We start from the raw sequence: 27,340 nt of genomic DNA on the forward strand, positions 1-27,340 counted from the left end.
AGAGTGAGAGGGCATGGGGCATAGTGAGAGGCCCTCCCCCTCTCTGATCACTCTGACTCTCCCCGTCCTTTCCTGGCTCCCAGCTGTAGGACTTGGTGTCAAACAAAAATTAGTGAGGCATTTGATACAGTCTCTCATGACCTTCTTATCAATAAACCAGGGCAATACAACTTAGATGGGGCCACTATAGGGTGGGTGCGGCACTGGCTGGATAACCATTCTCACAGAGTAGTTATCAATGGTTCACAGTCATGCTGGAAGGACATAACAAGCGGAGTTCTGCAGGGGTCTGTTTTGGAACCGGTTCTATTCAATATCTTCAGCAACCATTTAGATATTGGCATAGAGAGGACGCTTATAAAGTTTGCAGATGGACCAAGCTGGGAGGGGTTGCAAGTGCTTTGGAGGAAGGGACAGAATTCAAACTGATCTGGGCAAACTGGAGAAATGGTCTGAGGTAAATAGGATGAAGTTTAATAAGGACAAATGCAAAGTGCTCCGCTTAGGGAGGAACAATCAGTCTCACACATACAGAACGGGAAGCGACAGTCTAGGAAGGAGTCCTGCAGAAAGGGATTTAGGGGTCATTGTGGACCGCAAGCTAAATAGGAGTCAACAGTGTGACACTGGAGTGATTGATAAACCGGCTAATATATACCCCTGCTGGCTCTCCACCCCCTCGATTCCTTCTTACCGTTCGCGAGCATCGGTCGTTGGAACGTGTTTTGCTCGTGCTCTGCAATCGCCTCTGAGCAGTTCATCTTAGTAGTTTAGTCTGACCTTAAAGTTTTTCACAATTTATTGTTTTGTCTAGCAGTTGATAGTTAAGTGCGGTATTTAGTGCACAGTTTTAGGCACGGGGCTTCCTTCGGGTCCTCAGCGTGACCAGTGGGGCATGCCGAGGCCCCAAGGCTTAAAGGGACCCCCACAGAGCCTGCCTCAAGTGCCGCAGAAAATTTAATCTGTCTGAGGCCTGTAAAATCTGCAAAGGCTTCAAACTGGTCTCTAAATGAGAGAGGGAGTCCTGTCTCAAGATCATCCTAACGGAGGCGGCACCGCGTCCGGAACCAGCGTCCGACCCGGCACTGGCTACCCAAAGCGCACTGGCTTCGGTGCAGGAGGCACCTAGTCACTGGTGTGCCTCTCCGGCACTGCACAGGCCTTGACACTGCTCTCAGTCCCCAGTGCTGCAGAATTGGAGGAGACCTAGCCGGGGCAGGTCTCCTGCAAGGCATGTGCCCTCCATGCGCCCCCAGGCGGGACATGTGGCACCGACGAGCTCAGCACCCAGACCATCGTGGTCGGGCCCACACTGCTCCCGCTCGTGCAGAGATCCCAGTCCACCGAGGGAAGCCTGAAGCATGGCACGCCCCGCGATGGGGGTCGCTGATTGCCACTATTCCTGCACCTGGTTGACATCTGAGTACTCAACCAATTCAGAGGCAGAATTGATTTGGTCTTCTCAGGGCTTTGGATCGAGGTCATGGCTCCGCTCCTACTCCTGCCACCGGTCCCGGCACCGCAGTACATGAGCGCACCCCGCCCAGCAGCAGCACCAGCCTTGGCCACAGCTCACCCCAGGCGTGCTACAGTCTCGGCCCCCTCAGCTACAGGTGCCTGTGCAGTTGCCTTTCTGGACTTCCTGGGCCTGTTACCAAGGCCAGAATGTGGGTCCCTTTGGGCCAGGGTCGGCCTACTTGGGACCCAGGGTTCCCCCGTCGGCGACCCAACAAACCCACTCCCTAGTGTCGGAGCAGTCTCTCTTTCCGGGGCAAGCCTCGCCTGGGCCATAGATAGAGAGGGGCCCATCTGTTGCCCAGCCCACTAACAGTGGCCTTGCCAGTGGCTTCTCAGGCCCCATTGCAAGCAACTGACTCAGGGGTTGTGGGCATGAAGGGATTGTCATCTTCCTCGCCCTAGGAAGCTCTTGGCGGGGCCCTCCCATCCATGCCAGCTATGGACTCGAGATCTCATCAGGATCTCCTCCATCGCCTGGCCCAGAGCCTGGGGGTTCAGGCTGGCAGAGTGGCTTTGTCCATCAACAAAACCAGCACAAAAATCACAAAGACCCTCTGGTAGACCCGGCCTCCATCCTGCCAACTGATAAACAGGCCGAGAGGAGATACTTTGTGCCACAGAAGGGGACTGAACTTCTCTTCTCCCACCTGCCCCCGAGGTCGCTGGTTGTTCAGGCGTCAGCCAGAGGGAGAGGCAAGGCCAACAAAAAACAGGGAGACCAAAAAGATGGCTCTCCTGGGCAGGAAGACCTATACCTCGGGAGGCCTGCAGCTCTGCATAGCGAACCAGCAGGATCTGCTGAGCTGCTCTGCGTACAATACTTGGGCGACTATGGACACATTTGCTGAGGTGCTCCCCAGGGTCTCCTGTTCAGAGTTTAAGTCCCTCGCAGAGGAGTGCAGGGTAATCTCCCGGGAGGACCCAGGTTATGTGGTCGCGGGAAGACCTCTCCCTACACATTAATATCAGGGAGCTGCAGGCGGTCCGCCTCACCTGTCAGGCTTTTCTCCCCAGGCCCAGAGGAGGGACGGTTCTGATCCTATCCAACAACAACTCCGTGGTCTTGTACATAAACAGGCAGGTTGGGAAGCCCTCCAGCTCTTGGGAGCTGTGATTGGGGAGGTTATCCACCCAATTGCTGCCTATCTGGGGTCTCAGAACACCTTAGCAGACCAGCTCTCACTCCGGACACGAATGGTCTCTCAGGGAGGATGTGACCCTCCAAATTTTCTATAGGTGGGAGTTTCCCCTCCTGGACCTGTTTGTGACCCGCCAGAACAGGAAGTGCCCCAGATTCTGCTCCCTCATGGGGCTGGGTTGAGAGTCTCTGGGAGATGTGCTCATCGTCCCTGGCCCAGGGACTACTTTATGTGTTCCCGCCCTTCCCATTGTGTTCCTACGGGTGCAGGAGTTCAGGGCCTCACTGATACTCATTGCACTGGTGTGGCTGAGGCAGCATTGGTGCATGTCCCTTCTGAGCCTGTCCTGCAAGTGGCCAATAGCCCTACTGCTGGACCTGGATGTGATAACAGGACTTCGGCAGGCTCTGCCACCCGAACCTGCGGTCCCTGCACTCAATGGGCTGGAAGCTCTGCGGCTGACAGCAGCAGAACTGCAATGCTCAGAGCAGGTGCAGGAAGTGCTGTTGGGAAGTAGGAACCCCTCTACTAGGGCCACCTCCCTAGCTAAGTGGAGGCGCTTCTCCATTCTTCACAGAGGGGTGTCACCTAGGGATGCCCAGGTCCCACTGGTCCTAGACCACCTTCTGGACCTTAGAGTTCAGGGATTATCCTCCTCATCAGTTAAGGTGCACTTAGCGGCCATTTCAGCCTTCCACCTTGGCTTTCATGGGGCAAGACGCTCTTCGCAGACCCAATGGTCCACTGCTTTCTGAAGGGCTTGGATAGGCTCTACCCGCATATGCGTCAACCTGTACCTCAGTGGGACCTCAAACTGGTCCTGACCGAACTTAAGGGCCCCCCCTTTGAGCCCCTCACATTGTGTTCGCTACTGTACCTTTCCTGGAATGTAACCTTCCTGGTGGCTATCATGCCGGCTAGACAGGTATCTGAGCTGAGGGCCCTCACTTCGGACCCTCCCTATACAGTGTTCTTTGAGGATAAGCTTAGGTTACATCCCCACCCAGCATTCCTGCGAAAGGTAGTGTCTCATTTCCATGTCTCCCAAGACATTTTCCTCCCAGTATTTTACCCTAAGCCCCATGCTTCGGGCGAAGAATAAACATTACACACGCTAGATATCAGGAGAGCTTTGGAGTATTATATAGATAGGACAAGGCCCTTCCACAAGTCCTCTCAGCTGTTTGTTGCAATGGTGGAACAGTTGACAGGGAAGCTGGTTTCCACACAGTGGATCTCTTCCTGTATTAAGGAGTGTTATGAGCTGGTCGGGGTGCCAGTGCCGTCCATCACAGGCCACTCCACTAAGGCTCAGGCCTAGTGATTGGACTGAGCATTCGCGAGAGAAAGACCAAGACAATGAGGATCAACCAGTCCAACAACAACACCATCACACTGGGAGGGGACGACCTGGAAGATGTGGAGCAGTTCATCTACTTGGGGAATATTATGGGCAGAGATGGAGGAACAGACAAGGATATCCATGCTAGGATAGGGAAAGCGCCAGCTTCATTCAAGACTCTTCATCCCATATGGAGTTCACAAATAATATCTGTGAAGACGAAACTGTGAATCTTCAACATAAATGTGAAGAGTGTGCTCTTGTATGGATGCGAGACCTGGCGTACTAAAAAGTCTTCAAATCACAAGTTACAGACATTCATAAACAGATGCCTGAGGTACATCCTTCACATCAAACGGCAAGACTTTGTCACAAATGAGGAGCTTTGGAACAGAGTAGGACAAGAACCACTTGACGTTCAAATCAAGAGAAGAAAGTGGGGATGGCTAGGCCACATTCTCAGAAAACCATCATTCAGCAAAATCCGTCAAGCTCTCACACGGAACCTGCAAGGAAAACGCAAAAGAGGAAGACCTTGGACAACGTGGAGAAGATCTACTGAGATTGAAGGACAACAACTGAGGTACTCCTGGAGTCAGCTAGAAGTTTTGTCTCGAGACAGAGTGAAGTGGAGGAGACTTGTAGATGACCTATGCTCCACTCGGAGTACAAGGGTTTAAGAAGAAGACACCTTTGCCAACCATTATGCACTGGCTCATCAGGCTAGGGAGGATACAGCCCTAGGCAGGTCTGTCCTACACTCAGTTGAAGGTTAGGACTCCGATCCCACCTCCTGGCTTTCTGCTTTGGAGTCACCTACGTGGAATGGTCATGAGCAATCACTCGAAGAAGAAGAAACAGTTACTTACCTTTCGTAACTGTTGTTCTTCTAGATGTGTTGTCATGTCCATTCCAAATCCCGTCCACCTCCCCTCCTTTGGGGTAGTCTGGTAAGAAGGAACCAATGGGTTGGAGGGCCAGCAGGTGTATATCTTAGCCGGTTTATCAGCGCCACTTCAGGGGGCTCCCCTACTGGCCCAACCGGTACTGCTAAGGGAAAATCCTCCGACAACACGTGCACACAGCGCACACATACCTACGTGGAATGGACACATCTCGAAGAACAACCTTACAGGGGTAAGTAACCATTTTTTCCATTCTCCTCTGCGCTGATTAGGCCTCAGCTGGAGTACTGTGCCCAGCTCTGGGCACCTCATTTCAAGAAAGATGTTAAGAAATTGGAGAGTGTCTAGAGAAGAGCAACAAAAATGATTAAAGGCCTAGAGCAGAGGTGGGCAAGCGGCTGCCAGTGGGCCGAATCTGCCCCACCAACCCACCAGATCCAGCCCATGGCTGCCTCATTGGCACCCTTAGGCGTGGCGCAGCGGCAGCTACTTTAAATGTAGCTTCTCTATTCTGGGAGGAGGAGGCTTGAGGTCTGGGACAGAGGCTGGGTGCAGAAGGGAGCTTGGGGGTAGGAGACTAGTGTGCAGGGGATGAGTGGAGTCTGAGAGGGAGTTTGGGTGAAGCAGGCTTTGTGCTCTGCCTCTCAGCTCCCATTGGACAGTTTCCGACCAATAGCAGCTGAGATATTTTGCTGGCAGCAGGGGCAGTCAATCAAGCCTCCTCCCTCCCTCCTCCCACCCCTTCATCCTTCCTGGAGCAGAGCCATGTGGAGCAGCTTGCGATTGCAGCCTTCAGGTTCCTGCAGGGCTGCTGGCTGGGAGCTGCCTAGGTAAGCGCCTCCCAGCCAGAGCCTGACTCTGGCACCCCTGCTCTCTTCCCTCCTTCCCCCAACTACCTGCCTAGGCCACCACCCAAACCCTCTGTACCCCTTTCACCCAGGTCACAACTCCCTCCCAGACCCAGCACCCCCTCCTACACCCTTCCCCCAGGCCAGAATCCTCTCTGGCACCCATACTCTCTTCTGTACTCTGCACCCCAAGCCTCTGCCCCAGATCCCAACCCCCTCCGTCACAACCCCCTCCTTCACCCAAACTCCCTCTCAGACTCCACTCACCCCCTGCACACTAGTCTCCTACCCCCAAGCTCCCTTCTGCACCCAGCCTCTGTCCCAGACCTCAAGCTCCCTTGGTAGAAATACAGCCCTTAAGCACTTGCCAAAATCTTGGAGAGCCCCCATTAAAACCTGACCCCTGGTCTAGAAGACATTACCTGTGACTGATGACTGAAAGAACTGGGTTTGTTTACTGTATAAAAGAGAAGACTGAGAGGGGACATAGAAACATAGAACACTAGAACTGGAAGGGACCTTGAGAGGTCATTGAGTCCAGTCCCCTGCCCTCATGGCAGGACCCAGCACTGTCTAGACTCTAGACCATCCCGGATAGACATTTATTTAACCTGCTCTTAAATATCTCCAGAGATGGAGATTCCACAACCTCCCTAGGCAACCCATTCCAATATTTAACCACCCTGACAGGTAGGAACTTTTTCCTAATGTCCAACCTAAACTTCCCTTGCTGCAGTTTAACCCCATTGCTTCTTGTTCTATCCTCAGAGGCCAAGATGTACAATTTTTCTCCCTCCTCCTTCTAACACCCTTTTAGATACCTGAAAACCGCTTTCATGTCCCCCCTCAGTCTTCTCTTTTCTGAACTAAACAAGCCCAATTCTTCCAGTCTTCCTTCATAGCCCATGTTCTCTAGACCTTGAATCATTCTTGTTGCTCTTCTCTGGACCTTTTCCAATTTCTCCATATCTTTCTTGAAATGTGGTGTCCAGAACTGGACACAATACTCCAACTGAGGCCTAATCAGCACAGAGCAGAGCAGAAGAATGACTTGATAACAGTTTTCAAGTACCTAAAAGGGTGTTGCAAGGAGGAGGGAGAAAAATTGTTCTCCTCGACCTTTGAGGATAGGACAAGAAGCAATGGGCTTTAATCGCAGCAAGGGAGGTTTAGGTTGCACATTAGGAAAATCTTCCTGTCAGGGTGCTTAAGCACTGGAATAAATTACCTAGGGAGGTTGTGGAATCTCCAGCACTGGAGATCTGTCAGGGATGATCTAAATGGTCCTTGGTCCAGCTGTGAGGACCAAGGAGGCTGGACTTGAAGTCTTGAAGTCCGTTCAATTACTAGTATTCTATGATTCTATGATAGCAGACACTCCTGGGAACTAGAAATCCAGGAGCACTTTATCAAGAGTTAAGCACCTAACTCAGCCATGCAGGACAATTTGCACCTCAGAAAATTAGTCCTGAACCTCTGATGTCCCCACAGCTCTGACTGGACACATTTCCCCCAAATTCCTGTCATGCGCAGTCACCATATTTCTGTGCCCTGACTCTAAGCTGCCATGTCCCACCCCAGCAGTGGCAGCATGTCAGTGGAGAGGACTGAGCCCTGGGCAAGTAGTAGCTGTATGAGGAGGCCAGTCTCACCTATCTGTGGTAAGGATTCATTCATCAGCATCACTTGTGACTGGGTGCACAGGAATTTCCTTGAGTGTTTATTGCAATTGCAGACACGATCATTCCGGACCCAGGTCTTCTCCGGCTGGTGAACGGCCCCAATCGCTGCGCCGGGCGAGTCGAGGTGCTTCACAACCATCAGTGGGGAACCGTGTGTGATGATGACTGGGACTTAACTGATGCTGGAGTCGTGTGCCGGCAGCTGAGCTGCGGGACGGCGGTAGCAGCCCTAGGGAGCGCTCAGTTTGGGAGAGGTTCTGACACCATCTGGCTGGACGAGGTTAACTGCACAGGGGCTGAAGCTGCCCTCTCCGATTGCAGGGCTCGGCCGTGGGGAAAGAGTAACTGTCACCATGGAGAAGATGCCAGTGTTGTGTGCTCAGGTAACCCTCCTCCGTCACATCACAGGGGTGCTGTCTGGAACAGGCTGGGAAGATTTTAGCATAGTCCTGGCTTTGTTGCTTGAGTCAATGGTGACCACAGTGTCCCAATGAGGTGCCAAAGGCTGTGCTGCAGGGAGAGAGATATTACTCCTGGGTGGATTCCACACTGAAAAATGAAACATTCTGCACACAACATTGAGAATTCTGCAAAATAGTCTATATATTTGGGAGCGTTTGTGTGTATCTGTCTGTGAGTTTCTTTGTTCAAGAACTACTCCTAAATGGGAAGAGCTCCTTACTACTCCTAGTAACCCCTCGTAAGAGCTAGGGCCACCAAATTTGATATGCAGCTTCCTCTTATCATAACTTAAAGCAAAGTCAAGGTTTGGTTGTGCCAGGACAATGGGATGTGCCTGGAATTCGATAGTTTCTCATAAAAGGGAAATGAAGAGGTTTGCTGGAAGGCACAAATATACTGTATAACGATCATAGGAGAGCCACAAGGGGCCAGAGACGGGGATCAGGACAGCCATAGCCTCACTGGGGCAGCAAAGGGCCTGGGTGGAGAAAGAGACATCTATCTACTACATATTTCAGAGAGTGTGTCTGTATGTGTGTCTGTCTGTCCCCCAGCTGGGGGATATGCAACCCTTTCCTTGCTGTGCCCACTGCAGCTGCTGCAGCCATGGAGAGGCACCTCTTCCCTGGCCCCAAGCTGCTGCGGTGGCAGAGGGCTGGGGTTGTCCTCTCTCCCTAGGGCAGCCTGCACCCTGAACCCCTCATCCCCAGCCCCACCCCAGAGCACTGATTCAAATGAAGAAAAACAAAAAGTATTTCAGTTAAGGACCCAAGCAACACCAGGTAAAGCCTCTAGTTCTTTATACTTTGTTTGTCAAAATATCACAAGATAATCACACCTGTTTCAATTATCTTGGTTTAAAAAAAAAACCTGTCAGCAGATAAGTCTGTAACACTATAGACAGCAAAAAAGAGTCAGTAAATGTTTTTTTTTTTTGACAAATGGATTCCCTGCTAGGCATATTAATTCAGAACTCTGAATAATAATTCATTTAAACTATAATACAGAACTGTATTTCCCATACCCCTCAGAGGCAATGCTAAGGCTGGGGGGAGTCAGGGATAACAGAAGAACGAAGGGAGAGGGAAGGAATTGCTGGAAAGGAGCCTGGGTGTGAACTTAGGCTATGTCTAGACTGCAAGCTTCTTTCGAAAGAAGTTTTTTCGGAAGAGATCTTCTGAAAAAACATCTTTCAAAAGAAAGCGTCCATACTGCCAAATAGTAATAGAAATGTAGCCGTGTTAGTCTGGGGTAGCTGAAACAAAAAACAGGACTATGTAGCACTTTAAAGACTAACAAGATGGTTTATTAGGTGATGAGCTTTCGTGGGCCAGACCCACTTCCTCAGATCAAATAGTGGAAGAAAATTGGCACAACCATATATACCAAAGGATACAATAAAAAAATGAACACATATGAAAAGGACAAATCAAATTTCCGAACAGAGAGGGGATGGGGGGGAGGTAAATGTCTGTGAGCTAACGATATTAGAGGTGATAATTGGGGAAGCTATCTTTGTAATGGGTACGATAATTAGCGTCTTTGTTGAGACATTTTAACACCAGACTTGAAAGAGAATCCTCTGAACTGTCATTCATGCTTAAATTTGACACTCTACACCTAGGTCTAAGGTCCAGGGTGGGTGTCTGTGCTCCTCCAGGGACTCAGCCATCCGGCCATAAATGTCCCTGTTGCGGCCTTGGAGCAGAGATCCTGCAATGTCTCCTCCTCACCCAACAGCTCGAGGAGGGACAGAATCTCCGCTCCGGGCCAGGAGGGTGCCCACCTCTTGGTCCCCCAAGGTGGGTTCTAGGACCCCTGGGGCTGCTCCCTGCGAGGACCAGAGGAATCTCAAGGGGCTTGTGGCTGGGCCATGGGTGAGCAGGCCTGTGGCAGGGAGAACCGCACAGTCAGGTGCTGCTCCTAGGCCGGCTTCCTGCCACAAAGCTTGTTCATGGTGCCTGAAGCTTTAAGAGGGGCCAGGAGACAAGAACTATAGAGTTGTGATTACTTGGGACGGAGTGTCCACCAGTTCACCTGTGTTATTTCCTGGAGGCTTCTTCTTTCGAAAGAAAACCCTCTTCCTTGTCCACACACGCCTTTTTCTGAACGAGCTCATTTGGAAAAGGCGTTCTTCCTCATAGAAAGAGGCGTACCGCCATCGGGAAAACCCCTCTGTTCTTTCGGTTTTCTTTCGAAAGAATGCAATTGCAGTGTGGACATATCTCAAGTTTTGTCGGAAAAACGGCCGTTTTTCTGACAAAACTCTGTAGTGTAGACATACCCTACAGAGGGCTGCTCCCTATGGGTGGGAAAAGTAGGTAATAGGTTTTTAGGGGTGAGACGTGTGGAGGGACTGTTAGGGAGTTTTCCCTCGCCAGATGCTGGCTGATCCCAGCCTCTCCCATTCAGTCAGATACATCTGTCCCGTCCCCATGTGTCCTTCCGTCCCCATTCAGACATAGACTCCCTCAATCCCTATTCCCATGTGTGTCTCTGCCCCCCACTTAGCCACTCCCTGTCTCTATATTGCCCTGCACCCTCTGTCCCCATGTGTCTCTGTGCTCCTTCTCAGCCATCACCCCTCCCCAGTGTGGTCCTATATCACCTTCTGGGCCTCCATCTTCACTCCCATGCAGCCTCTGTCCCAGTCTGTCCTTCCCCATTAGCCCTTACGAGCCCTTCTCTGACCACTCAGCAGCCCCATGCTGTCTGTCTCCCCATGGCTCCTGTCTTCTGACCTGGCCCAACAGGCCCTGTGAGGAAGGCACTACAGGCTCTATCTCTTCCCTAGCTGGCCAAGAGTAGCTGCTCTTGGAAGAATGGCTCTTGAGCAAGACAGGGGGTTTGCACAAAAAGGAGCCATCTACACAGCTCCTTTTTGCGCAAAAGCCTCTTGCGCAAAAGCAGCTGCTAATTAATTATGCAAATGAAGCGCAGTGATATTCCACACTGCGTTTCATTTGCATAAGCTTTTCCGGAAGAAGGCTACAGTGTAGCCGTAGCCCAAGTGTCAGGCTCTTAACCCTATTGCCCTGGCAAAATGCCAAATTAGCTACTTAGCTGTGAGTCCTTACACAGGTGGGATTGGACAACGTCAGGACCAGTAACAGGGGATTGTAACCGTACATACAAAATGGGAAGTGACAATCTAGGGAGGAACTTAGGGCATGTCTACACTACAAAGTTAATTCCAACTAACGGACGTTAGTTCGAATTAACTTTCATAGGCGCTACACTAGCACTCTGCTAGTTCGAACTTAATTCGAACTAGGGGAGCGCTTAGTTCGAACTAGGTAAACCTCATTGTACGAGGACTAAGCCTAGTTCGAACTTACTAGTTCGAATTAAGGGGTGTGTGGCCCCTTAATTTGAACTAGTGGGAGGCTAGCCCTCCCCAGCTTTCCCTGATGGCCACTCTGGCCAACACCAGGGAAACTCTACTGCCCCCCTCCCGGCCCCGGACCCCTTAAAGGGGCATGGGCTGGCTACAGTGCCCGTGCCAGGTGCAAGACTGCCAGCACCCAGCTAGCAGACCCTGCACCTGGCACGGCTCGAGCCAGCCACCCGATGCCCCCCAGCCCTCCCCCTCTTCCCGGGACCAGGCTGGCGGCTCCAGGGAGCTTGCCCGGGACCACAAGAGGTAGGCACCCGCCTGGTCTAGTGCAGCCATCATGGACCTCATCCACGACCTCCGCACTATGCACAGGAAAGTGGCCGTCTAGGGCAAGAGAGCTGCCAGCCTGGCCACCCAGGAGCAGGTGTGCATGAAAATCAAGGTGGTCCACTGAGACCCCCGACCCTGAACCCTGAGCTTACAATGGCCGTACTGGGTCAGACCAAAGGTCCATCTAGCCTAGTAGCCTGTCTGCCGACAGTGGCCAACACTAGGGACCCTGGATGGGGATGGACCGAAGACAGTGACCAAGCCATTTGTTTCGTGCCATCCCTCTCCAGCCTTCCACAAACTTTGGCCAGGGACACCACTTCTACCCCCTGGCTAATACCACTCCATGGACCCAACCTGCATCACTTTATCTCACTTCTCTTTAAACTCTGTTCTAGTTCTAGCCTTCACAGCCTCCTGCAGCAAAGAGTTCCACAGGTTGACTATTTGCTTTGTGAAGAAGAACTTTCTGTTATTAGTTTGAACCCTGCTACCCATTCCTTTCTTTTGGTGTCCTCTAGTCCTTCTATTATGGGAACTAATGAAGAACTTTTCTGTATGCACCCTCTCCACCCCTCTCGTGCTTTTATAGACCTCTATCATAACCCCCTCCATCTCCTCTTTTCTAAGCTGAAAAGTCCCAGTCTCTTTAGCCTCTCTTCATATGGGACCTGTTCCAAACCCCTCATCATTGTAGTTGCCCTCCCCTCTCCCACCCTCTCTCTTCCCCTCTCCCACCTCCTTTTCCCAGTCTCCCCCAGTTTTGTTCAATAAAGACAGATTCTATTTTTGAACACAATTGTCCTTTATTTTGTACATCAGGAAGGGGGGCTAAGGAGGGGTAAGTGGAAGGAGGTGAGGGAGGAATGGGGTACGAGCCCCCGATGGGGAGGACTGGGCTGGCTCTGCGGGCTTCTGGGGGTGGAACCTCTCCTGCAGCCTCCCAATTGCCCCCTCTCCTCAGATGGCAGCCTGTGGCAAGTGCAGCCGGTCTGATGGCTGAGTGCTGTGATGTGCCCAGTGTGGGTACTCCGGGCAATCCAAGCCAGGACTGCTTTGCAAGCGGGGAACCCCTGAGAACTGTCTGTCCGGGGTGGGGGTCGGGTCCCTTTAAGCACAGCCCTCGGCTAGCCTGAGAAAGCATCTCCACGCTCTAAGTCCTCTTCTGATGCCCTGCCAGCACTGCTTCCGGCCATCGTTAACCTCTGTTCAGGGTCCACTCAATGTGGACATGCTAGTTCGAATTAGCAAAACGCTAATTCGAACTAGTTTTTAGGTCTAGCTGCGCTAATTCGAATTAGCTTAGTTCGAATTAACTAATTCGAACTAAGTTAGTTTGAATTAGCGCTGTAGTGTAGACGTACCCTTAGAGACTAACAAAAAATGTAGATGGTATCATGAGGCCACTTCTTCAGAAGAATCTTCAGATGAATTTCGTGGGCTGTGCCCATGGAAGCTCATGATACCAAATACATCTTTTGTTAGTCTCTAAGGGTATGTCTACACTACCCCCATAGTTCGAACTGGGGGGGTAATGTAGTCATACAGAGTTGCAAATGAAGCCCGGGATTTGAATTTCCCGGGCTTCATTTGCATAAAGCCGGCCGGCGCCATTTTTAAATGCCGGCTAGTTCGGACCCCGTGCCGCACGGCTACACGAGGCACGGACTAGCTAGTTCGGATTAGGCTTCCTAATCCGAACTAGCTGTATGCCTCGTGGAACAGGTGAGTGCTAACAGGGAGTTTTGAGAGGGCGTTCTCCAGGTGAAGGAGAAGCAGATACAGGACTCTTGAGGGAAGTGTGTTTTGTTATTGGGGCTTTCTTACTGTGTGCTGAGCTTGTGTTTGTTTGGCGTGTGGTGGTGTGGGGGTTTTTTTTTTTCTTTCCCTGTTTGAGTGAGGCTTTAGAGAGGGAGTTCTCCAGATAGAGGAGAAGCAGATAGAGGAGTCTTGAGGGAAGTGGGTGTTGTGTTTGGGGCTTTCTTGCTGTGTGCTGAGCTTGTGTTTGTGAGTGAGGGTTGGTGTGTGTGCTTTTTTGTTTTTTGTCTGTTTATTTATTTATTTTCCCCTGTGTTTGAGAGTGAGGTTTTTTTTCCCCACCTCCCCTCTGCCCTCCCCCTCCCCCTCCCCTTGATGGAGTTTGTGCTGTGATTGGCTGTGATTGGCAGGTGGAAACTGTTGGCTTCTAATGAAAGTTTGAATTCTAGAAGCCTCTGCTGATTGGCTGAGCCTTGGTAGGGGGAGGGGCTTTATAAGGCAGTGGGCAAGCGACCAAGGAGCTTGCGAACAGGTGAGTGCTAACAGGGAGTTTTGAGAGGGAGTTGGGAAGGGCGGGAGGTTCTCTTGCCTTTCTTTTTAAATCCCTTTTCCAGGACAGCAGCAATGGTTGGTGATGGGTCTGCTGCTGGTACCTGCACAGCGTGTGCCATGTTTGTCTTCCTCCCGGAAGAAAGAACAGATTTCATCTGCACCAAGTGCAAGCTGGTCGACATTTTGGAAGAAAAAATTAGAGGACTGGAGGCCCAAGTGTCAACCCTACGCTTGATCAGAGAGGATGAAGACTTCCTCGATAGAAGGCAGCATTTAATCCTTCAAGCACGGCAGGCAGAAGAGCCAGAGAGGGCAGTACGTGACCAAGAAGAGAACTGGCAGCATGTAACTTCTAGAAGGGGAAAAAGGCCAGCACAGGAATCCCCCGATGCTATAGAGGTAAGCAATCGCTTTCAAGCTCTCTCCACAGGCTCTGCAGTGCTGAAAGCTCTGGAAGGGACCTCACAAGGAAGAAACCAGAAGGGAACACCATCTACTGGAAGGCATGGGATGCGTAGTCTAGGGATGGGGGTTCCATGGCCACCACCCCCAAAAGGAAACGACGGGTGGTGGTGGTCAAGGACTCCCTCCTAAGAGGGACTGAGCCATCCCTCTGCCGTCCGGACCTGGAATCTCGAGAGGTGTGCTGCTTACCGGGAGCTCGCATTCAGGATGTCACTGAGAGGCTTACCAAGCTGATCAAACCTTCGGATCGCTACCCCTTCCTGCTTCTCCACGTGGGAACTAATGATACGGCCAAGAATGATCTTGAGCGTGTTACTGCAGATTATGTAGCGCTAGGAAGAAGGATCCAAGAATTCGGAGCACAAGTGGTGTTCTCGTCCATCCTCCCTGTTGAAGGGAAAGGACTGGGCAGGGATCGTCGAATTGAGGACATAAATGCGTGGTTGCGCAGATGGTGTCGCAGAGAGGGCTTTGGTTTCTTCGACCATGGGACTCTGTTCCGGGCGCAAGGATTGTTAGGAAGAGATGGGATCCACCTAACCAAGAGAGGAAGGAGCATCTTCGCGGGCAGGCTTGCAAACCTAGTGAGGAGGGCTTTAAACTAGGTTTGTCGGGGGACGGTGACCAAAACCCTGAGGGGAGTGGGAAAGTCAGATACCGGGAAGAAATGCAGAGAGGAAGGGGCAAGAAAGGAGGACCTCTGTTTCTCATGGAGAAGATAGGACGATCAACTGGTTACCTGAAGTGTTTGTACACTAATGAGAGAAGCCTGGGCAACAAACAGGAAGAACTGGAGGCCCTGGGCCAGACCAAGAAATATGATTTAATTGGGATAACAGAGACTTGGTGGGATGACTCGCATGACTGGAGCGCTGTCATGGAAGGGTATAGACTGTTCAGGAACAACAGGCAGGGGAGAAAAGGAGGAGGAGTTGCACTATATGTAAGAGAGCACTACGATTGCTCTGAACTCCAGTATAAAGAGGGAGAAAAACCTGTTGAGAGTCTATGGGTTAAGTTTAAAGGAGCAAACAACAGCAGTGATGTCGTGGTTGGTGTTTGCTACAGGCCACCGAATCAGGTGGATGAGGTAGATGAGGCTTTCTTCAGACAACTGAGAGAAGCTTCCAGATCGCAGGCCCTGGTTCTCGTGGGGGACTTTAATCACCCTGACATCTGCTGGGAAACCTATACGGCAGTACACAGGCAATCCAGGAAGTTTTTGGAGAATGTTGGGGATAACTTCTTGACACAGGTGCTGAAGGATCCGACCAGGGGCCGTGTGCAGCTTGACCTTCTGCTCACAAACAGGGAGGAACTAATAGGGGAAGTGGAGGTGGGTGACAACCTGGGAAGCAGTGATCATGGGATGGTAGATTTCAGGATCCTGACCAAAGGAAGAAAAGAGAGTAGTAAAATACACACGTTGGACTTCAAAAAAGCAGATTTTGACTCCCTCAGAGATCTGATGGGCAGAATCCCCTGGGATGTTAACATGAAGGGGAAAGGAGTCCAGGACAGCAGGCAGTATTTTAAAGAAGCCTTATTGAAGGCACAGAAAGAAACCATCCCAACGCGTAGCAAGAGAGACAAACATGGTAGGAGACTGGACTGGCTTACAGGGGAAATCCTTGGTGAACTTAAGCACAAAAAGGAAGCTTACAAAGAGTGGAAACTTGGACAAATGACCAGGGAGAAGTTTAAAGGTATAGCTCGAGAATGCCGGGGAGTTATCAGGAAGGCGAAAGCGCAAATGGAATTGCGACTGGCTAAGGATATGAAGGATAACAAGAAAGGTTTCTACAGGCATGTTAACAAGAAGAAGGTGATCAGAGAGGGTGTGCGGCCCCAAATGGATGAAGGAGGTAACCTAGTGACAGATGATGTGGGGAAAGCTGAAGTACTCAATGCTTTCTTTGCCTCTGTATTCACGGACAAGTTCGGCTCCTGGACTTCTGCGCCAAGTGACGCAAGATGGGATGAAGATGGACAGCCCGTGGTGGGTAAAGAACAGGTTAGGAACTATTTAGAAAAGCTAAACGTACATAAATCCATGGGTCCGGACTTAGTGCATCCGAGGGTACTGAGGGAGTTGGCAAATGTCATTGTGGAGCCTTTGGCTATAATCTTTGAAAAGTCGTGGAGATCGGGAGAAATCCCGGATGACTGGAAAAAGGCAAATGTAGTGCCCATCTTCAAATAAGGGAAGAAGGATGATCCAGGGAACTATAGGCCGGTCAGTCTTACCTCGGTTCCTGGAAAAATCATGGAAGGGATCCTTAAGGAATCCATATTGAGGCACTTGGATGAGAGGAAAGTGATTAGGAATAGTCAGCAAGTTAAGGGATTGTGGATTGGATAAATGGCGGTAAGATGGATAGAAAGCTGGCTAGAAGGCCGGGCCCAGCGGGTAGTGATCAATGGCTCGATGTCAGGATGGCAGTCGGTTTCTAGCGGAGTGCCCCAAGGTTCGGTTCTAGGACCGGTTTTGTTCAATATCTTTATTAATGATCTGGATGAGGGGATGGATTGCACCCTCAGCAAGTTTGTGGATGACACTAAGCTGGGGGGAGAGGTAGATACGCTTAAGGGCAGAGACAGGGTACAAAATGACTTAGACAAATTGGAGGATTGGGCCACAAGAAATCTGATGAGGTTCAACAAGGACAAGTGCAGAGTCCTGCACTTGGGACGGAAGAATCCCAAGCATAGTTACAAGCTGGGGACCAACCAGTTAAGTAGTAGTTCTGCAGAAAAGGACCTGGAGTCTACAGTGGATGAGAAGCTGGATATGAGTCAACAGTGTGCCCTTGTAGCCAAGAAGGCTAATGGCATATTAGGTTGCATTAAGAGGAGCATTGCCAGCAGATCCAGAGATGTTATTATTCCCCTTTATTCGGCTTTTGTGAGGCTGCATCTGGAGTATTGTGTCCAGTTCTGGGCCCCTCACTACAAAAAGGATGTGGACGCATTGGAGAGGGTCCAGCGGAGGGCAACCAAAATGATTAGGGGGCTGGAGCATATGACCTATGAGGAGAGGCTGAGGGACTTGGATCTGTTTAGTCTGCAGAAGTGAAGAGTGAGGGGGGATTTGATAGCAGCCTTCAACTTCCTGAAGGGAGGTTCCAAAGAGGATGGAGAGAGGCTGTTCTCAGTAGTGACAGATGGCAGAACAAGGAGCAATGGTTGTGGTGGGAGAGGTCCAGGTTGGATATTAGGAAAAACTATTTCACTAGGAGGTGGTGAAGCACTGGGCTGGGTTCCCTAGGGAAGTAGTGGAGTCTCCATCCCTAGAGGTGTTTAAGTCTCGGCTTGACAGAGCCCTGGCCGGGTTGATTTAGTGGAATTGGTCCTGCCTAGAGCAGGGGGCTGGACTTGATGACCTTCTGAGGTCTCTTCCAGCTCTATGATTCTATGATTCTATGAAAAGAACGTCCCTGAGTATTTTCCTTTGGGGTGTTTGCAGACTCAGGCATGTCAGAACTAGCTCCGATCCGGCTGGTGAACGGCCCGAGTCCCTGCGCTGGGAGAGTCGAGGTGCTGCACGACCAGCAGTGGGGAACCGTGTGTGATGACGGCTGGAATTTAACCGAGGCCGGAGTCGTGTGTAGGCAGCTGGGCTGCGGGACGGCGGTAGCAGCCCCACACGGGTCTCGCTTTGGACATGGAACTGGCCGTATCTGGCTGGACGAGGTCAACTGCACCGGGACGGAAGCTGCCCTCTCCGAATGCAGGGCTAAGCCTTGGGGAGAGCACAACTGTAACCACGTGGAAGATGCCGGCGTGGAGTGCTCAGGTGAGCCCTGTCTCCCATCTCATGGCGGGTGCTGCAGGGAGTGGATGTCTGGCTTTCTGTCTGAGTTCCTGTGCTCTAGCCAGGGCTGTCCCTAGGGGAGTGCGGGGTCTGTGGTAACACCCACACCCACTCACACCCGTCACAGGCCCCGCCCCTGCCTCTGCTCCATCCCTGACCCCTCTCCATCTCTTCTCCCAAGCCCTGCTCCTGCTCTGCCCATTCCCAAGCCCTGCTGGGATCCTTTCTTCTTCCCCAAAGCAATGCAAGCCAGGAGGTTATGGGGCCTGGCATGGGGTGGCAGCAGGGGTCATCCCTCCTCTGCATTCACCACGCTGTCAGAAAGCAGCACTTGCCAGCCCCAGGTCACTCCACTTCCTGCTGCTGTCGAGAAGCAGGGCAGAGTGGGCCTGGAGAGGGTGGCAGGACTGAGCCTGGCAGGCTGCCAGGCTGCTTCAGCTCCCACCACCAAAGTGAGTGCAGGAGGGGGGGATGACTCCTGCTACCACCCTGCACAAGGCCCCCCCATAATCTGCCTGGTCCCTTCCATCCATAGGACAGTTGAGGCCACTGTCGTGGGGACTCCTAAAGCAGAGGGTCTGGGGCAGCTGCCCAGAACCACCTATGGAGACTGTGAGACTCTGGCCCCAGCGCAGCACTGAGGAGATGGGGAACACAGTAGGGGGCACTCTGACCCCAGCCTGCCGCTACCTGATAAAAGGTCTCTGCTGCAGAGTGTGGGGCTCAGCCGGAGGGGCTCGCCCCACAGACAGTGGCACTGTATTCCCCACAACAGAGCGAGGGGGTATGAGCTGCAGAGGGCTGTGTGGGGCACAGTGAGAGGCCCTCCCCTGCTCTGATCCACCTATCCCTCCCAGGCCTAATGAGGCACATGGATCCCAGCTGTGGGACTTGGTGTCAAACAGAGCTTGCAGCCACTCCTGGGGTGTGTCTAAACTACATGCCTCCGTCGATGGAGGCATGTAGATTAGACAGATCGGCAGAGGGAAATGAAGCCGCGATTAAAATAATCGCGGCTTCATTTAAATTTAAATGGCTGCCCCGCTCTGCCGATCAGCTGTTTGTCGGCAGATCGGGGCAGTCTGGACGCGCTGCGCCGACAAAGAAGCCTTTCTTGATCGGCACAGGTAAACCTGGTTTCACGAGGCATACCTGTGCCGATCAAGAAAGGCTTCTTTGTCGGCATGGCGCGTCCAGACTGCCCCGGTCTGCCGACAAACAGCTGATCGGCAGAGCGGGGCAGCCATTTAAATTTAAATGAAGCCGCGATTATTTTAATCGCGGCTTCATTTCCCTCTGCCGATCTGTCTAATCTACATGCCTCCATCGACGGAGGCATGTAGTTTAGACACACCCCTGGGGACTAGAAACCCAGGGCCTCTTTGTCAAGAATTGGGCTCTTAATTCAGCCATGCGGGACAATCTGCACCACAGAAAATTAGCCCTGAACCGTATTTCTGTGCCCTGACCCACCCCAGTGGCAGCATGTCAGTGGAGAGGACTGAGCCCTGGGCATGCAGTGGCTGTGTGAGGAGGCCAGTCACACCCATCCGTGGTAGGGATTCATTCATCAGCATCACTTGTGACTGGGTGCACAGGAATTTCCTTGAGTGTTTATTGCAATTGCAGACATGGTCATTCCGGACCCAGGTCTTCTCCGGCTGGTGAACGGCCCCAATCGCTGCGCCGGGCGAGTCGAGGTGTTTCACAGTCGTCAGTGGGGAACCGTGTGTGATGACGACTGGGACTTAAGCGATGTTGGAGTCGTGTGCCGGCAGCTGGGCTGTGGGACGGCGGTAGCAGCCCCTGGGGGAGCTCTGTTTGAGAGAGGTTCTGACACCATCTGGCTGGACGACGTTAACTGCACCGGCTCCGAAACTGCCCTCTCCGATTGCCGGGCTCGGCCGTGGGGGAACAATAACTGTCACCATGGAGAAGATGCCGGTGTTGTGTGCTCAGGTAACCCTCCACTGTCACAGCACAGGGGCGCTGTCTGGAACAGGCTGGAGAGTTCTCAGCACAGCTCCTGCTTTCCTGTCTAAGTCTGTGGTGAGCCCTGTGCCCCAGCGAGTGAGCGGTGGGGACTTTGCTGCAGGGGGAGGTTTATGTGTCCCTGTGGGACATGCACCCTCCTCCCTCCTTGGACCAGGCAAGAGGCATCGGGAACACTGGTGTCAGATAACATATATCTGGGGACACCACTGAGAGGGTCAAATCGGGGTGAATTGCTTAGAACTACTTACAGCCCAAGACTGGGGGTCCTCCTCTATAAGGCACCAAAGCTGCCACTAAGAACACTTCAGCTGCCAATCTGGCCAGCAAGAAGTCACACAAGCAATCCCCTTGGACACTTCAGCTTTACCTGTGCCACAACCAGCCCCACTCTATACAGATGAGAGGTTATAAAAACCAATCTCACCGAATCCAGATAGGTTCTCCCAGTCCCAAAGGACCAGACACTGTACGCCTCAGGCCAATGTATGCCTCAGATCTTACCGAAAAGAGCACGCTGGGCCAATCCTTTAGAATCTAAAATCAGAAGGCTTATTAATAAAAAGAAAGAAAAGGTTGAGAGTAGAATTAACGAGATCACATTACACACCCCAATCACACAGTCTCTGGAGGACACCCTTTGTTAGGATGGGTCAACAAATCCGTCTGGGCCCTTTGTCCATAGCAAAGATATTTCTGTAGTAAAGAGCAGGAGTGAGGACAAAGTGGAGGAACCCCTGGAGCCCTTTCATGATCTTGTCCACGTGGAAGGAAATCCATTGTTCTCCTGTGTGCAGGCGCCTCCCAAAATGGAGTCAGTCACATGATCAAGCCCTTTTGCAGTCCTGTCAGGTGCGGCCCATGCATATAGGCAGACTCGCCAGTCACCTAGGGTGCCGCGTTAAACGGGGCGCCCAATGATGATGCACTGCCGATGAGGGCTTTGGAGGCAGGGGGCGCCGATCGCACATTCCGCCTAGAGCTCCAGTTGCCGGCAGCTCATCTTGGAGGCGGGGGGCACCGATCGCGCATTCCACCTAGGGCGCCAGTTGCCAGCAGCTCGTCTCGGGCCGCCCCTGAGTCCTATGCCCTTTTTAAGCAATAAGTGGCCCACTTGGCACAGAATGTGGGGCAGACACACCACAGGGGGTGCAACAATGATCTGCATGTTCCTATTGAAATCCAGTAAGATCACACAGGAGGGTAAAGGGAATAAGGATCAGGACACAGGCCAGGTGGCAGGAATTTGATCCCAGGGGTGTGGCCCGCAGCTAGCGTAGCAACAAGTTGCTGAGAAAAGGATTGGACAGTAACCGGAATCTTTATCCTTGGAGGTGTCCAATCAGCATTCTACTTCTAGTCACCTGACCATTATGCATCAGTGGGTGTGGCCTCTGCTGGTGGGCCATCAGTTGCAGTCCCCCGTCTCGCCATCGTGCAAGGCATAAGGCTCGAGTTGGGCAATCTCACAGGCCTGGTTTTCAGGCCTGCTGCGTTGGGGAAACATAATTCTTCCCCGCTTCCCAGGTGGAGCGCATCAAAGCTGTTCCCTTAAGCCAGTGGTTCCCAACATTTTTTATATCCTGGACCGGCAAACCCATTCACAAACTTTTGGTGAACTGGCATCATTTTATTTGCATATTAATAATGTAAATAACAAATATTCAAATAAAGTGTTGCCTTCCACCTAGTCCCAACCCATCCCATTGCTCCCCAGTGCCTAACACCCTTTGACCCCCCCCACCCCTATGCCCTGTGTCCTTTGACCCCACACCCACACCCCTCTGAGGCAGGCTGCCCCCTCTAGGGAGCATGGCTGTTACTGTTCTGTGGGCAGGGGGAGCGGCCATTAGTGACACGTGCTCCCTCCTCCTTCATGCCCCTCCTTCCCCAAGAGCATCTCGTGCCCCCATGCGCAGAGGCAGGGCCACCCCTTGGTGGGGAGGGGGAAGGACGGAGGCCGAAGGTGTGAGGGGGAAGGAGGGAGGGTGGCGCCTCCTGCTTCCCCTCCTTCTGCTGCCACTTCAGCCCCAGTGCCAGGCAAAATCAGTCACTATGGCTGTGAGCCGCCACGAAGAGCTAGCTTGAGCTTTGGCAGCCACCGTGGCCCAGCAGCCAGCTGCAGGGCTGGCCCAAGCCATTTTGGCGCCTCGGGACCCAGGCGCGCAGTGACGCTCCCGGGGTGCAGGGCCCCGCCTCCAGGCACACGGCGCATGCGCTGCCCAGTCGGCCCGGCCACCGCCGATGGTGTGCAGCCTGGGGCTGCCTGGGGTGGGCTGCGCCTGGCCGTGCAGGGCCCTGTGGCCGCAGGGGGAAGGCCACTGCTGGTCAGTGCTGCGAGGGTTAACACAGCTCCCACCCTGGGTGGCTGCTGCAGCCCACCGGGAGCCGAGCGCCCCCCGTAGGTTGGCACCCTGGGCAGCTGCTCAGCTAGCCCACTCCTTAATCCGGCCCTGGCCAGCGGTTCGTGGCCTGGCACCCTGACATGGTGGTTGAGAATCGCAGCTTTAAGCAGCCAAACCTCCCCTCTCATTAAAACAGGCCCCAGGTGAGTCGGACTAGAACTCAGAGGCCACAGAGCACCCGCAGTGCCGTAGCTGGGTGCGGGGTCACAGTGAGCAACAGTGGAGAGGGTCCCTGACCTGCTCCTGGACCAGCTTTCCATAGCCTGTCTCTCCGCTGCCCTGTTCCACCCCAGAGGTGGTAGCAAGTCTGTGGTGGGGAGCGAGCCCTGGACGGTCCGTTGTGGCTGGCTGTTGACACCTGCCAGTGGGAGGCTCTGCATTCCCCAGCGTTGCTAGTGATAAGATGCACAGGAATCTCTCTTGACTGTTTCCTTGGGTGTTTGCAGACTCAGCCCTTCCACACCTGGCTGAGGTGCGCCTGATGAACGGCCCGAGTCGCTGCGCCGGGAGAATCGAGGTGCTTCATGACAAGCAGTGGGGAACCGTGTGTGATGACGGCTGGAATATAACCGATGCCGGGGTTGTGTGCCGGCAGATGGGCTGCGGGACGGCGGTATCAGCCCCAGGCAAGGCTCACTTTGGACTAGGACACGGTCCAATCTGGCTGGGTGATGTTAACTGCACGGGGACAGAAGCTGCCCTCTCTGAATGCTGGGCTCGGCCGTGGGGCAAGAATATCAACTGTCACCATGGAGAAGATGCTGGTGTGGTGTGCTCAGGTAAGCCCTGTCATGCCCCTGTGAGTGCTGTGAGAAGCAGGTCAGGGACTCACTGGGGCACTGCCCCTGCACAGTGAGTCCTGGCCCGGTGCACTGCTGCTGCAGAAGGTAGGGTTCTTCTTCGAGTGGTCCCCGTGGGTGCTCCACTCTAGGTGTCGGGCTCGTCCCGGCGCCGCTGATCGGAGGCTTTTCGTAGCCGTAGTCGGCCGGACCACGCATGCGCGGCAGGCTTCGCGTGGTTTCTTCAGTCACGCGGTCCGGCCCCTCCGCCAGTTCCTTTCAACCGTCCTAGGTTGCTGACGGAGATCGGACTCTCTCCTCAGAGACAGCTCCTTCCGATAGAAAAGTTAAAAATTGTCATGAGTTTTCCTCAGTTTATAGTTACAGTTAGTTAGTTACTTAGTTATTTGTTAAAAAAAAATGTTCTTAAAGTTGGACGTAGCTAGTTAAGCCTACTGTTCTTTCTAGTTTTCTTTATCTTTAGAGACAGAAAATTCAAAATGCCCGGTTCACCGGGGTTTAGGAAATGTTCGCTATGCAAAGACCCCATGCCAGTGTCCGACGGCCACGACGCATGCATACGCTGCTTGGGGGAGTCCCATGTGCCGAGCAAATGTGCTCATTGTTCCAAACTAACGGCCAGGGCACGTAGGGACAGGGACATGAGGCTGAAGCTCATTCTATTTGATAAGGCTCTGCAGCCTTCTGAAACGCCTCAAGGAGATCCCTCTAAGAATCGCACGAGGACGTCTCCACCGCAGAGCGGGTCGACTCAAAAGAGAGCGAAAAGAGTCTCCCCGGCACGATCTCTGGCCGTGGTCCCTCGATCTAAAATCAGTGAGGGTGACCAGCCAGGTACCTCCGGAATGGGTTATAAACCTACGAAACAAAAATTGGACAGGAATAAGTCGGTGGGACAGTCATCTTCAGTGCCGGCACCGTCCACTGCCGCCAAGCCTACCAGGCAACAATCGGCGCCGATAACTCAAGGGCGGCAACCTATCAGTCTGTCTGACCCTAAAACGTCGGCACCGATGGTGCGGAAGCATACTACGGCACCGCAGCCGGCACCGATTCAACCAGCGGCACCGACAGAGCAGGCGGCACCGACAGAGCAGGCGGCACCGACGCGCTGAATACCCACGGCACCTGATGCGGTGCCGAGCGGCAGTCACACCTCGGTGCCGGGGGTGGCACCGCAAGTTGTTAAAAAGGGGATTGCGGCACCAGCGGACCGCAGCAGCTCGGTTCCGCCTAAGGCACCGGAGGGTCAATTAGCCTCCCCAGCAGTATCGGTGCAGCACTCTCCAGTACTGCTTTTGGATGATGATGACGATCACGTCTCCAGGAATTCTCCCGTCAAGGAACCCTGCGCCATGCCTTTGACGGTACCTACAAAAGCCCAAAAGAAGTCGGTTCCTCGAAGATCGTCCCCTTCGCCATCACCGATATTCTCGCCGGCACCTTCAAAGTAGGAATAAGAGATCCTCCGGAAAAGGGCTTTATTCCGGAGGATCGCGCCAGTCTAGACGCTTTTTTTCCGGCTTTTCCCCAAGCCGGAAAAAAAGCGGCGGACATGTTTATTTAAATCCGCGGGGGATATTTAAATCCCCCACGGATTTCCCTATCCTGACTTACCTGATTTGCATGGCTTTTTCGGAAATTGTGGCCAGTGTAGACGTAGCCTAGGTGAACTGGGTGCAAGCAAAACCAGATGTCTTTTAATATGAGCAAATATAAAATTGTCCACTTCAGAACCCAGAATGCAGGCTATACATACAGGATGGGGGACGCTCTTCTGCGAAGCAGGGATGCAGAGAAAGATTTTGGGGACGGATAATCAGCTGAACAGGAGCTCCCAGACTGACATTGTGTGCAAAAGGGCTAACTAATGCAACTCTGGGATGCATACAGAGAGAACTCTGGAGTAGCTGTGGGGAGGTTATTTTATCTCTGTCAGTGGCACTGGTGTGACTGCTGCTGGGATCCTGGGGCCAGTCCTGGTGCTTACGTTTCAAGAAGGATGCTGACGAAGGTAATAGGCTCAGAAAAGAAGGATTTGAAAACCTGCCCTGCATTGATAGATGCAAGGAACCCAGCAGTCTGTTTCACTTAAGAAAGAGAAGGTGAAGAGGTCACTTGATCACAGTCTACAATTACCATCCTGGGGAGGAGAAATGTGATGCTAAAGCACGCTTCAATCTCACAATCCAGTGCTTAGCCAGATCCAGTGGCTGGAAGCTGAAGAGAGAAATTACAAAGAAAGTGAAGATTTACAGGGGATTATTAACCACTGGAACAGTTTACCAAGGGCTGTGGGCCATCCTCCCTTGCTGGCCATTTTAAAATCAAGCTTGGTTATTTCTCAGAGATCTGCCTAGGAAGTACTCTGGGGCATGCCTCTGACCTGTGCTACACAGGAGGTCCGACCTGGTGCTTTGGGCCTAGGGAACTCTGAGCTCTGCAGGTCAGATTCACTGTCAAATAGAGCCTGCTGCTGTTCACAAGAAGTAGGGGCCCTGGGTCACTTGGTCAAGCATCAGGCTCTTAACCCCATTGCCCCAGCCAATTAACTTCTTAGCTGAGTAGCTTTGAACCTGTAATATTTGGCACCTTTGTGAATGGATGCAGAATTGTCCCCCATGTCCTGCCTAAGTGACTGAGCCACTGTTTCCCTCACCTGTTTCTCAGCTGCCCTGTTTCACCTTAGAGGTGTCTGCATATCAGTAGTAGAGAGTGAGCCCTTCATAGGTCTCACTGACCAATGTGATTAGCTTCTATGATGAGGTAACTGGCTCTGTGGACATGGGGAAGTCGGTGGAAGTGAGATACCTTGACTTTAGCAAAGCTTTTGGTACAGTCTCCCACAGTGTTCTTGCCAGCCAGTTAAGGGAGTATGTATTGGATAAATAGACTGTAAGGTGGATAGAAAGCTGGCTAGATTGTCGGGCCCAATGGGTAGTGACCAACGGCTCGTGTCTGGTTAGTGGTTGGTTTCAAGTGCAGTTCCCCAAAGGTCAGTTCTGGGGCTGGTTTTGTTCAATATCTTTATTAATGACCTGGATGAGGGGATGGATTGCACCCTCAGCAAGTTTGTGGATGACACTAAGTTAGAGACAGAGGTAGATACGCTGGAGGGTAGGGTTAGGGTCCAGAGTGACTGAGATAAATTAGAGGACTGGGCCAAAAGACATCTGATGAGGTTCAACAAGGACAAGTGCAGAGTTCTGCACTTGGGAGGGAAGAATCCCAAGCATTGTTATAGGCTTGGGAGTGACTGGCTAGGTAGCAGTTCAGCAGAAAAGGACCTGGGGGTTACAGTGGATGAGAGGCTGGATATGAGTCAACAGGGTGCCTTTGAAGCCAAGAAGGCTAATGGCATATTAGGGGGCATTAGAAGGAACATTGCCAGCAGATCTAGAAAAGTGATTACTCCTCTTTATTCAGCTCTGATGAGGCCACATCTGGCGTATTGTGTCCAGTTCTGGGCCCCCCACTACAAAAAGGATGTGGACGCATTGGAGAGGGTCCAGCGGGGGCAACCAAAATGATTAGGGGGCTGGAGCATATGACTTACGAGGAGAGACTGGGGGATTTGGGTTTGTTCAGTCTGCAGAAGCGAAGAGTGAGGGGGATTTGAAAGCAGCCTTCAACTTCCTGAAGGGAGGTTCCAAAGAGGATGGAGAGAGGCTGTTCTCAGTAGTGACAGATGGCAGAACAAGGAGCAATGGTCTCAAGTTGTGGTGGGAGAGATCCAGGATGGATATTAGGAATAACTATTTCACTAGGAGGGTGGTGAAGCACTGGAATGGGTTCCCTAGGGAAGTAGTGGAGTCTCCATCCCTAGAGGTGTTTAAGTCTCGGCTTGACAAAGCCCTGGCTGGGTTGATTTAGTTGGGATTAGTCCTGCCTAGAGCAGGGGGCTGGACTTGATGACCTTCTGAGGTCTCTTCCAGTTCTATGGTATGATTCTATGATTAACTTTCTGAAGAGAGGTTCCAAAGAGGATGGA

At 52.4% G+C, this 27,340-nt stretch overlaps 1 protein-coding gene across 2 annotated transcripts in view; it reads left to right on the forward strand.

Annotated features, from left to right (window-relative positions):
- The window catches only part of LOC102457460 (scavenger receptor cysteine-rich domain-containing protein DMBT1-like), a 71,926-nt gene that overhangs the window by 19,110 nt on the left and 25,476 nt on the right, over nt 1–27,340 (forward strand). For both annotated transcript variants that reach the window (XM_075914359.1, XM_075914358.1), the window contains exons 4-7: nt 7,488–7,817; nt 17,805–18,134; nt 19,782–20,111; nt 22,996–23,328. In XM_075914359.1, the coding sequence (XP_075770474.1) occupies nt 7,488–7,817; nt 17,805–18,134; nt 19,782–20,111; nt 22,996–23,328 (1,323 nt within the window). The remainder of the gene's footprint in view (nt 1–7,487; nt 7,818–17,804; nt 18,135–19,781; nt 20,112–22,995; nt 23,329–27,340) is intronic.

Source organism: Pelodiscus sinensis, chromosome 33, assembly GCF_049634645.1.
Source record: "Pelodiscus sinensis isolate JC-2024 chromosome 33, ASM4963464v1, whole genome shotgun sequence".
In the NCBI taxonomy this organism is placed as follows: domain Eukaryota; kingdom Metazoa; phylum Chordata; order Testudines; family Trionychidae; genus Pelodiscus; species Pelodiscus sinensis.